Genomic DNA, 12,707 nt, shown 5'->3' on the forward strand with positions numbered 1-12,707 from the left:
ATACGCAACAGCTGGACTTGATGCAGGTAATCGATTGTCCGGTCGATTGTCCACGGTGGTGCGCCTCATTTAGGATGCGACGTAACATTTGTTACACTTTTTACGTCGGAAGTGCAAATCAAAGTGGCCGTAATCCAGGGAAAACAAAATTTGGGGTAGGATCGGTCAACGTCATCTACTCAGCACCCCAACCGATTTTGGAAGTGACACCTCTGCTCTGGCTGCGCCCTCTGCCACACCCCCGTCCCCCCCCCCCCCCCCCCCCCCCCGTACATGCACACAGCGTATTCCATGAGACCACCGCCTCGACACCAATCCTCTCCCTTAGGAAGGGCAAGAGATGTTGCTAGAGAGATTTATACTACTTGTACTGATGACGCATTTCTTGATCCTAAGAAAATCAAAGATTAAGTGCTAAGACTGAAATAAAATTTTTGGTGACAAAATGTTCAGGAAAAGTAATTCTGAGATCCTGATATGCAATATACATGATTCATGTTTGTAAATACGACGTTTGTCCCGTTAAGTACTGGCAAAATGATCAACCCATCCAAACATCACTATTGCACTCCGTAACAGTACTTACTTAGTTGCGGGGAGCCCGGCGTAGTGTGTGGCCACGCTGGGCGTGCCTATTATCTCCGAAAGCTCGATATATCTCGTATTCTGTATTGCGATCGCAGACGGAAAGTGCAGAAGAAGTCATTGAACTTGGTTTCGGTTGTCTTTCTATCCAAAACAAGGCGTGGAGACAGGTGTCAGCCTGCGCCGGGTTCGTCGTGACCCTTAGGGCCTGGCCCGATACCCTAAAGCCACTTATTATTGCGGACCTAGTGCAGCCCATTGGCAAGAAGGGCTATGGAAGCGATTGCCAGACATGACTTCGTTGCGACTGCAGAGGACGAGCTTAGTTTCCGGAAGGGACATGTGCTCAAGGTGAGGGAGTTTGTGCATTTGTGATGGATGTTCATGTAGGCTTCCACATGCCAGCCTTTATTGCCATGCCATGGTACAAGCATGTCTTCAAAGATGTCTCTGGTGTACACCGGTTATGAAAACATAATTCTCCCATTAGGAAATGCTCCTGATGCTGCTAGAAGCTGAAAATGCTTATCAAAAATAAGTTTTATTTCTGCTCTGGAACTATTCAGTTTAAACACAGAAAGTAGTTTTGAGTGTAGCACTGGTTCTGGTGGATGGATTTTGCTGTGATCTTGTTGTATTTCAAGGTAGTGGTATGTTAGCTAGTATTTGTGTGTCAATAATGCTATGCATGCAGCCTACTTTCAGAAGGTACTAGTTATTATGTTGTTTTTCATTGTGCCAGACTCAGGACAGGCATACACAACATTGAATGAGATTACTGGGCACATTTGGTTTGAAAACCCAGCAGGAGGTCTTTCAGTCGCTCTAGCACTGTCAAATTACTTGACGTGCCGCGTTGTATTTAGATTTGCTAGTAGTTTGCTGAGACAGCTCTCAAGTCAAGATCTGTGTGAAAATGCAGTAAGCCTAATGATGCAAATAGTGGAATAAGTGAAAAGTACTGTTGATGCAAAAAATGGCAGTAAATGCAAAATGATATGTTGTGTTGCAAAATACAACATACTGTTTACAATCATGGTCAGACATTCAGTCACTTTACTTACTGTTTTCAGTCTTACTGTTTCACGTTTTCATGGAGATTTGGTTTACATTATATAAATAGTTCACTTTTTTGGTGTTTTTTTCTTCTTCTAAATACAGAACATTATCATGATGAAGAGCAGTGTTTCCCAAAATGACACTTTAAGAAAAATTATTAATGCTAACGCAAGCTATTGCAAGGATGAGTAAAATAATTATGCATAGTCACTGGAACCAGAGTGCTTTCAGTAAGGAAGACAATTTTTAATGAGGTTAACACTGCTGCAGTGCAGTACTTTTATGGTAATTACATCCAATGTCCATGACCTTGTGTAGGTAAAACTTAAACTTTTAAAGGTGTCACAAGTGTTACCATGTTCAAACAAATTATGCAATGATAGTTTGGATCATAACTTTCAGGGGGTACCCAATTCATTGTCTGCTTTGTTTATCACAACCCATTACAATTTCAGTAACATGCATGAAAGTGTGCATCTCATCGGGATCTAGATATCAGTATCCATTAGCTAACAATGATACTAGTCAACCTGAACATCATTACACTTGTGTTTGTAATCCAGACTTAAGTAGAGTTGAGCTGCATTGATTGCTGTACGTGCCATGGAGTCAGGCTTCATGGTCATCTGTGTGCCCTTCCCCTGGTAATTATCCCATTTTTTGCATGATTTTAATCTGGAAAAAGCATTTATTCATTTATTCCTTTCTGCATCAGACAATCATTGGCACTTTCAGGTCATAGGAATATGAGGTGTCACTGCCCAAACTGATAGCTGTGAGTTGAGATAAGATAGGTCCGGCATGACATACAGCAGTTGACACACCCCAAAACCCCAAATCACCACCACAAGATAAGATAAGTTGTTCCCTAATATATTATCTTGATGGTTATTTCTGAAAAAGTCAGCCATCAGTATGTAGGTTAACCCAAACTATCTTTCATGCACACACGTGATCATTTTTGTGTTAAAGATAAAACTGCAGGCACGCTAACTGCTTGGTAGGCAGTGGTACATAAATGTGAGGTAAGGTAAGGGAAGATGCACCCCATGCTATTGGACTTCAGCCACTGATGCAGTGATGAAACATGCCGAATATGGCCATGCTTTGATTGTGTTTCTGTGTAGTCTTTGTGATCAGCCATTGCTTGTCAAAATATCAAATCACCTGTTTGCATACATGATTCATGTAGTTTTACTTCTTAAAAATGCTTAGTATCCTTAACCTGACATTCACGGAGGAGCAATCAGGTCTGTCCAATCACTATCAAGTATTTGCAATCTTTCAAAAATGTGATGTGCAAATCAGTGCAAAAGTTTTAGTGCCTGCCTGATTATGCATTTTTGGCCTTGTGCCAAAATAGCAGCCATGATTAGAATAAGTGGAAGTGATGTGATATATGTTTGCCAGTTTTTTACCAAAGCACTTAGCAGTAGACAGGTTGATGACAGAATATGTTTTGTTGTCGGTATAACAGAAACTGCGGGCCAATTAGTTCATCATGTGCGTATATGTCAGTGCTCCAATGTTTTCATTGGAACATTGTCATGTTAAGGAACAAAAATGATGATAGAAAGTATGCTCAATATGTTTTGCCTTAGACTCAAAATTATGAAGACCTGAGGCGATATATTGTAGATATGACCAAACCAATGCCCGCACGGAGTTTAAAGGAACTTTCTTTAACAATGACTGAGTTGTAGCTTGAAATGCTTTGCAGCTCATGCTGCTGGGAGCCAGGGGGGCCCGGACCCGCGGCAGTAGGCGGCGAGGCTCAGGTCTGTCGCGGTGGTGCTGTGACGAAGCGGCGGAACCAGCTTAAGTTTGTCGTGTTGTCCAATGCCACTGTGCTGATGGTTGCCATTTGATTTTTTATTTAGACTTTCTGTGCCTGAGACAAGCAATGGATGTCCGATCTGTTGGTGGCAGGACAATGGTGTGCTGCCCACCCAATGTCGAGTTACAGGCTGCCTTAAGGGAAACATTGACATTGTGAAAATGCCACAAGCCCATGCCTTGGCCCAGCTATGTGATATTTGTCACCAGTTTACAGATAAGCATATTGACGGTGATGTCATTTCCACAGGAATAGCCATTTGTCCTTGAGAAAGCCCAGGTGTATTCCCTCAAAAAGCCCAAGGGCCAAAGTCTTGTAAGTTCGAGTTGAGCTGCTCAGTAAGTAATGCTATTGGATCAAAATTGTCAATAGTGTTTCAAACATGGGTGCTACCAGTATTTTTGAGAAACCATGAGCAAACAAGTCTATTTTTGACAACGAAAGCCATGCATATTAAACCTAGCAGTCCATGCAGTCAGCCGTAGTCACCTATAGTCTGCTATAGTAGTTCTTACTCCAGGTGCGTCATTTCCCAGTGGTTCGTGCGACGAAATGTATTTCAAAGACCCTGATTACTCGCCGTCGTTAGTCGGACAATGCGGCGCGCGTGCCGCATCAGTCGGCGACGGTGATCAGTGTTCCGTGCCGGTACCACGGGAAGCGTCGCCTCGCCAGGGGCCTCGTCCTGACCCGTCGTGCCATCGCCAGATCCTGAACATGGAGGACGACATGAACTGGTACCGCGCCGAGCTGGAGAGCAGGGAGGGCCTCATCCCCAGCAACTACATCGAGATGAAGCCGCATGAGTGAGTATGGGCGGCCCCGAGCGCGGCCGGCTCCTCCGACGGCGGCGGTGCCGTCCGGCTAGCGGGCCGGCCGGCCACGCGCGCGGACCCGGTCATGGACGCAGCTCGGGCTGCCGGACTGTCTAGCCGCCTCTGCCCAGGTCGTTGGGAGAGATTGTAACGCTAACGCTCATCGCACGCGAGCAGGTGATAAAGTGACTGGTGCCTGGTAACTGCCGTGGTCGGTGTGGTATGTTTGCGGCGATGACGCGTCGGGAAGACGCCTCTGGCGGCGTGTGACGGGGACTGTCGTCACCAGACGCTGCTGCACACAGATGGTGTTGCATCAAATGGATGTGGTGACAGCCTCCCGTCGGGGCCGGCCGGACGCGGCGGGTGCATCCCGCCGCTCACACCGGCAGCAGATCTGGCGCGGTTCCTAACGCCCGGCGGCCCTGTCTCTGAGCGTGAGGTGAAGTGTTCGCCTCGCACCGGCGCCGCGAGGATGGCCTCCCAGATATCCGGTGTGGGTAAAAGGGCGACCGTCACCGGTCAGCGGCGCCGGCCCCGGCCTGACTCCTATGGTGTTCGGACCCTGCTCACGCCGCCTACGTTTCAGCTGGTACTACGGCCGGATCACGCGCGCCGACGCCGAGAAGATGCTGATGAACAAGCACGAGGGCGCGTTCGTGGTGCGCGTCAGCGAGAGCTCGCCGGCCGACTTCTCGCTCAGCGTCAAGTAAGTCCCGCTGGGCCGCTCGTGTCTGTGCTGTCTGTCATGCTGGGCGTGAGGTATGTCATGACGCGCCCGGCGAGCGTCGGCAGTCGTGTCGCTCCGTACCGCGCTCGCTCCGCGCACGGCCTGTCAGCAGGCAGGGTGAGAGCGCCGTGGAGCTGACCGACGGACTGCCTCGCTCCGTACCGCGCGCTCGCTCCCGCACGGCCTGTCAGCAGGCATGGGAGAGCGCCGTGGAGCTGACCGACTGGCCTCCTCCGTACCGCGCTCGCTCCGCGCACGGCCTGTCAGCAGGCAGGGTAGAGCGCCGTGGAGCTGACCGACGGACTGCCTCGCTCCCGCGCACGGCCTGTCAGCAGGCAGGGTTAGAGCGCTGTGGACTGACCGACGGACTGTCCTCGCTCAGCGCCACGCAGCCGCTGCGTACCGTGTCCTGCTCTGCGTAGCGTGTTTGCACTGGTCGTGTGTTCTGTACCTTGTTTCTGCGTTTTGCTCACGGTTGGAGGTTCCGCTCAGCGTTCAGAGAATTCTTGTCGCCGTTTGCTGCGGCCTGTGCTGTGTTAAACGCGTCGGTCTGTGTTCCGCGTTCTCCCGCGTATCCTGTGTTCTGTTCTCCGTGTGATATGTTCTGTGCTGTCAGCGGGGGATCGTCCTAAACACTCCCCTCTGTGCTGTGCACTGCATTATGCGCCGAGGAGTGACGGTCCCCGGCTGCTCGTGTGCACACTTTGTCGCAGTGAAGGCCGGGCATGCCGGGACGCCCAGGGCGTGGGCACCGCCCTAATACGGCCCATGCCCACCGTTCAGCGGTCGTGACACGCTGGGGATTGGCCCGCGTGCTGACGGGTTAGCAGCTGCCGTCTGTGAAGGGACAATATCCCATCAGTTGTGCGGTAAACGGTGCTTTGCAGATAGTGCGCGGGTCCCGGAAGCCATTTTCCCGTTATGGGGCACTGAAGACATCCCGATGTTTGCCATTGCAGATGTCGAATAGTGCCCCGCGTTGCCTCATTTCCCGGTGGTGTACCACATTCAGCCGCCGCCACCACCGGCGGCCCTGTCCGTGTGCGGGACACTGTCAGAGGCTGCGCGCCCGTCCATAAGTGACATGCCCCGATGCCTGGTGCAGCGCACACGTTCCGTATTTGGTTTCGGCGTCGGCCGGCAGTGTGTTACATCTGAATGATGACCTACAGTCTCCAGCAGTGCTGCTGCGCTGACAGCGTGTACCGAGCTCCATGCAGCAGATGAACGTGTGGCATTGCGTAGGGAAAAATGGGAAGGTTCAGAGTGTAACTGTGACAAGCGAAGATGCGTTAAGAATTTGGATCACGAAAATCGGGTTACCCCGCATTTATTTGACATTGCATCATCTGGATGGACGCGATGGGAGGTATTCCATAACTGTCCTGGCCGTTGTTTAGTTGATGTTGCATTGCATTAATATATCAGCTCGATGGATACCGTGGGAGGTTTTTCGTAGCTGTCCTGAGGGTTATTTAGTTGAGTGTGCATTGACCGCCCCGACAGAAGACGTTCTCGTTTCTGTCTCAAGGATCATATACTTAATGCAGCTCATTTGGATGAGGGTTTCTGTGGGGCACGTTCCAGTTGAGGTAGCTACAGAAAGTGGAATCGTATAAGTCTCTCTAGATGGCCGCGTGGGTTTAAATGTCCCGATGTTCAATAACTATAGCCCACCTTTCGTGACTGAGGCGTTTGGGGATGCAGGATAAAGGCCCAATAGGGTTTTTGGATTCCCCAAAATTACGGTGTTAGTAATTTGGAAGTTTTGGAGGAAAGACGTGGCCATTGCGAAGGCATCGCCGCCCGGTGGCGGCTATGCACCGACTGGCAATTCTAGCGGCTAACAGAGCGACACCCTTTACGCTGTTGAGATCCGTTCGAAGGGAAGGCGGCGGTCCTCTCCGGGCAGGCGGTGGTCTCCCTGTGGAAGGTAGTGGAAGCCCCTGTAAACTCCACGGAGCACTGCTCTCCGGGCAGGCGGTGGTCTCCCTGCGAAAGGTAGTGGAAGCCCCTGTAAACTCCACGGAGCACTGCATGGCGCCGGCTCCAGCAAAATATAAATATGTGCCGTCCTTTTGATAACATTGGTGGCCGAAAATTGTGCCCAGAATATGATAAAAGGCGTGCAGGTATATCTGATAGAGATCTGGCACCGAAAACTTGCGTTGGCGAATTTCTAGCGACTGCAGTGTTCTGTTCTCGAAAATAGTGGTGTGGTCGGACGAAGTTGGGTTTGCAACGTTCCTCGACGATATTCGGGTGAAGGTAGCTCGGCTGTTGACCTTGCCCTTAGAGAAAGCGACGCCGTTGGCTGCATTCGCGGTAAAGATAGAGGCACTTTTGTAAGTGAACTCGGTGGGAAACCGAGGGGATGTCATGGCCTACGCCCCCCCCCCCCCCCTTCTAGTGGCGTGAAACAAACGTAAGAAAAAAAAACGGCCGGCGGATGGTACCAGGCCAACCCTAAAAGGTATACCTCGTCACCCCATCAGTCCCACAGCCCGTCACCCTCACTGCTACCGGCCCGTCACCCACCAATGCCACCGCCGGTCACCCCGCGACTGCCACCGGCCCGTCACCCCGCGACTGCCACCGGCCCGTCACCCCGCGACTGCCAACGCTCGTCAGCCTACTCCGTGCCACCGACGTCGGCGTCATTGCCACCGGCGCTGTGTCATCCAGCGCAGACTTGTGGTCCTGTCGGTGTCGGGGGGTAGAGCCTGCGCGCCCTTGCTCAGCCCTCCCCACCGGGTCTGCTGCGCGCCGGGCGTGGCATACGGCGCCGGCGGGCCACGGCGGCGGGCGCCGCCGCCGCCAAACCGCACGGTGGCCCCGGTCCAGACGACTATAAACTGTGGCCCGGGCAGAGGAGGGCGGCGCTGTGTGCCAGGCGGCCCGGGCAGAGGAGGGCCCCGGGCGCCATGGCGCGTGGTTCGTTGGGTCAGTGTGAAGTGGCTGGGCAGGCTGGGGTGGAAGACGCGACGGGCTTTGTCCGGCTCAGGTCGTAATTGGACATGGAGACGGGGCGATGTTGATATCGGGGTGACATTGCGTGATCTGACGTCACTACATACATTTAGGTGATGCTCATCATGAGCCGGGGCGTGTTTGGTCATCCCGTTAGGTGGCAGGTTCGATCCGCTCAGTAATTGAGTTCGTGACGTGTGGGTGATGATGACTTCATGACGGCCAGACGGTCAGTATCGACCGATGCAGCCAATCGCGGCGACCAAGTCCCATCGCGTCGCACGCTAGGTCGCGTGAACCATCTGATATTGAATCAGCCGTCTGTTATGCAGTCGCCCTTCCCTGGTTCTATCAGACCTGCAGCCTCATGGATTTCCGTGTTCGCACGAGTCTTGCGTTTCCCGGTCAGGCTTGTGTGTTTATTACATTGTTCAGGCCCGAATCAGAACGCTGCGGTTAGCGATGGCAAGTAGGCCGGCTATTTCGAGCGTCGGTGGCAGCAACTGGACGAGGCATAACCGCCCATTGGTGGAATCTGTTGGCCTTGGAGTGCCGGGACTGCCCCGCCTGGTGCCGTGCCGTGCCCGCCATGGGCGGGGTGCCTCAGCTGTCGCTGTTGCCGGGCTGTACGCACACCGTGCAGCGTCGCCGCTGGGGCGATACGTTGACTCAGGGGAGCGCCTGCGCCCTGACGGGGTCAGCTGTGGGTGGAGGTGAGCGCGCTAGCCGCCGTCGTCCGCTGCCGGCGGATGGTGACTGATTGGCGGGGGGGGGGGGGGAGGAAGGGGACGCAGCTGGTGGCGTGTAACCCGCCGGTCAGACGTCGTCACGGCGCTCCTGGGGTCTGTGAACGCGTTGAGCCGTGCTGGCGCTGTCTTCCCGCTCTCCATTCTTCACACGACCTGTGTAGATCACTGCTCTGCTTGCATGAACTGTGGTCCCCTCACATGAAACGGGCTGCCCTCACATGAACGGTGCTGACCTCACATGAACCGTGCTTCCCTCACGTGAACTGAGCTGCCCTTCACATGAACTATGCTGCCATGTATGCTGCCTCCCGCATCTGACTGGCAGATGGGCACCCGTCACGTATGCTGCTCTCGTTTCCTTCCACGTCGTTTTTTCCAGCCTGTGCCCGTCTTACCCCCGATCCCCGGTTACTTTCGGACCTGTGTTATGGCTCCTCCCGCCCTGAGTAGCTCTCTGCCCCCCCCCCCCCCCCCCGCCCTCGACCAGCGTTTTCTGTTGTCTTCGCTGTCGGGCCCTGGCCGTGACTCGGACGGCGCTGTGTTTGTGTCCCCGCTGCTTGGGCTGACGGGCGCCTGTGTGGGCTGGCCGGCCAGGTGCGGAGACGGCGTGCAACACTTCAAGGTGCTGCGGGACGCGACCGGCAAGTTCTTCCTCTGGGTGGTCAAGTTCAGCTCGCTCAACGAACTGGTGGAGTACCACCGGTCGGCCAGCGTCAGCCGCTCGCAGGACATCAAGCTCAGGGATATGGTGTCGCAGGAGGTGAGCCCGCCAGTCGGCCGAGCCGATAGTGTTGGGTGGAGTGAACTTACGTCAGGCTCGTGAATATGGTGGTCCAGAGGCGAAGCTGGGTTGAGCGACTTGCAAGCGACCACCCAGGGCAGCGCCGGCATTAGAGGGTACAAACGCTCGTCGCAAATACTACTAGAATAATCTAACAGCATGGCAGCTGTGGCTATCGGTGTCGACGCCGAGCGCTGTCGTACCGCGTCTCTGCTGGAGGCGTGGGCGCCTCTGCCCATCTCACCCGCTCCCCTCCGCTCCGGCAGTACCACGTGCAGGCGCTGTACGACTTCACGCCGCAGGAGCAGGGCGAGCTGGAGTTCAAGCGCGGCGACATCATCACCGTCACGGACCGGTCCGACCAGCACTGGTGGTGCGGCGAGATCGGAGACCGGAAGGGCCTCTTCCCCAACACATACGTCACCGCCCACCACTCGTAAAACCGGCGCCCGGGCGGCGCAGGTGGCGCAACTGCGGCGTGAAGGCGGCGCCACCGGCGCGTTGAACGTGGACTCGCGGGCGTTGCCCGGGCCGCGTGGCGGCGCCCGGCCTGTCGCCTGTCGGCGCGCGGTGTCCCCAGAGCCAGATATTTTTAGACGGGGCGTTACGAGGTGCGTGGTCATTTTTTACCGCGCGTGGGTGCCGACGCCGGCGGCCACTAACTTAGACAACGAATTATATTACCGTGTTGTCTGGCTGGCGTCTGGCCTACCGCGAGTGTCTCCGCGCGGCGTGTGGGTGCGTGTGGTCCCGTCTTGTGCGCGTGTGTGCGTGTTTGTGTGCGTCAGGCGGCGCCTCTGGCCTCTAGCCAGTCTGACAGAATAGTTAAGTTGCTGGATTCTAACAGTTTATTGATTGTATTGTTTAATTAGCGTCTACGGATAAGCATTATGTTTGCATGGACCGCGTGACGGCCGGCCGCAGTTGTGAAGCGGCCGCGTCCGATCACCTGCTGCGGCCGCCGGTGTCTGTCGCTGCACTGGGGCCATGGCCCTCTTCTGCGCTCTCGTGTTGTGCCCATGACTGCCTGCCACGCAAACGCTCGCCAAACTCGTGAAATGGTGCTTTCCCGCCTGATTCCTGTTTGCCTGGCCACGCCCGGCGCCCCGTGGCGGCGTCTCCGGCGCACTGCTGGACGACGTCGCGTCTGCCATCTATCGGCCGGTCGGCGCTGTTGTACTGTCTGAGCGCCGCGCGCGCCATCTGTCTGACGGTGGATGAAATAACTGGCGGGGTGGACGCCAGGGGAGGTTTGATTGAGACGACGTTAGATTGGCGCGACCTGCGGAGGGGCTGGCTTGCCGCTGGGTTTTTTTGTACATAACACCGCGATGTCTTGTCGATGCGCAGCCAGCCGAGTTTTCAATAAACGGAGAAAAACACTGATGCCAGCTGAGCACATATCTGAATGTTAGTGGAGTGCAGCGGAACAGGTTCGAATTAGAGGACCGAGTCAGATTTATCCCCATGTTCGGCGTTAGTTGTTTGAGTGCGCTGAGCTGCGTTGGAAAACTTCATGACAGATAAGGGCTACGCTGCGATCAAAACAGCAGGAACTCACGTCTGTCTTTCCCAGGTGCAATGCGGGTTTCGAAAGAACCGGTGTGCTGTTGACCACTTATCGATCATAGACACAACTATACGACATACTTTTAAACAAAGACGTCGCACAATAGCCATCTTCTCTAACATTGAGCGTGACTGAACATGGTACCACTTGCGCCATGGCATTCTGAACAAGCTACACAAGGATGGATTAGGAGGTCCCATGGCAGTCTGTTGAAAACTGTTATGTCGCCGACGTTTCAAGTTCGAGTGGGTAGCATGTCTGACCGCTACGGACAGGAGAACGGTGTTTCCCAAGCGAGCGTTCTTGGCGTAACCCTGTTTGCACTGATAATATCTTCGGCTGTCCGCCACCCACCATCAGTCGGTCACTGTGAATGACTGCCATCTGGTCGACGACGTCGACGCATCGACGACATCCGTAGCGAGACAGCTTCAGTCACGTCTCATTCGGCTAATGAGTGGAGCGTAAGGAATGGCCTCAAATATTCACCGTCAAAGCCAAGTGCGTGCATTTCTGCTCATGACATCAAGGCTGAAGAGACCCGGAGTTGCGGCTTTATGATGCCACTATTCCAGTATGTAATGTGGTTTTTTCTCGGCTCCACATTCGACTGTCCGCTCACATTTAAGCAACACTTGAAGATGATACAGGTCAAGTGTCTCAGGCGCATGAACCTTATGAAAGAGATGTGTCGTATGACCTTTGGAGCCGTTAGGTGTACCCTGTTTTACCTATATAGAGCATTAATTCGATCCGTCATCGACTACGTTGGCCCTGTGTGCGACAATGCGACGACGTGCGACATCTTCAAAGCAGGTTTTGGAAGCAATCTACCATGCGTTGGTTGGTGAAGCCACTGGAGCATTTTGTACGGCCCGAACAAGAAACTTGCTGGTGGAGGCCAATGAATCGTCTCTGCCTCTTACAAGACATCGGCTTGCTTTGAACCACGCCATTGAAAATTGAATAGCAGATCGTTTAGCATCAAAAGTGTAGATGCACGTTGTAAGGCCGCTGACCTACGGTAGGTTAAAGTCGGGCAATGGATTCAGCGAAGTCAATGCCACATCTTCGTTTTTATCGTGTAACTTGTGAGCCATTGACTCGACTCAAACATTAAGTCGTACATATGTAGCGATTTGTGATGTGTATGACAAATTTTAGCCCAGATCACATGCCCATCCAAGACAAACTATTTAAGTGTGAAACTCGCTTGAACATTACAATGTTTCCATATTGGGCGTTACTTCAATTATTTTGATCTCAGGACTTAAGATACTCTTCATGTTCACCAAAACAGACCGCTATTGAATATCACGGGGCCTGCATATCCGCTGCAGGCAGCATTCCTTCATACAAAGGGTAAAAGATCTTTCGTCGCGTGTTTTTGTATGCTTCAAGTTGTCCTGGTTGCACACAGACATGGGTTGTGCTCGCGTTTAATAATGCCAACCAAGGCTATGGAAACAATATATGATGTCAACCATAGATAATCTGATGCAACAAATGCTCACACTGAACGCGTGCTTTCTTTAGAAGACAGAAGCTCAAAATCTGCCATGTGACTATCGAACTTTCACATCAAGGAAAGTGGTATTGCATATATATGTG

General features: G+C 53.2%; 1 protein-coding gene across 1 annotated transcript; it reads left to right on the forward strand.

Moving 5' to 3' along the window:
* The first annotated feature begins 582 nt into the window (after window positions 1-582).
* On the forward strand, window positions 583-10,927 carry LOC119095926 (growth factor receptor-bound protein 2). Its single transcript, XM_037218778.1, has 5 exons — window positions 583-936; window positions 4,190-4,287; window positions 4,886-5,005; window positions 9,340-9,505; window positions 9,793-10,927. The coding sequence occupies exons 1-5, from the start codon at window positions 859-861 to the stop codon at window positions 9,964-9,966; spliced, it is 636 nt and encodes a 211-aa protein (XP_037074673.1). The 5' UTR covers window positions 583-858; the 3' UTR covers window positions 9,967-10,927.
* Window positions 10,928-12,707: the final 1,780 nt, after the last annotated feature.

Source organism: Pollicipes pollicipes, unplaced genomic scaffold, assembly GCF_011947565.3.
Source record: "Pollicipes pollicipes isolate AB1234 unplaced genomic scaffold, Ppol_2.1 Scaffold_4219;HRSCAF=4965_pilon_pilon_pilon, whole genome shotgun sequence".
Taxonomy (NCBI): domain Eukaryota; kingdom Metazoa; phylum Arthropoda; class Thecostraca; order Pollicipedomorpha; family Pollicipedidae; genus Pollicipes; species Pollicipes pollicipes.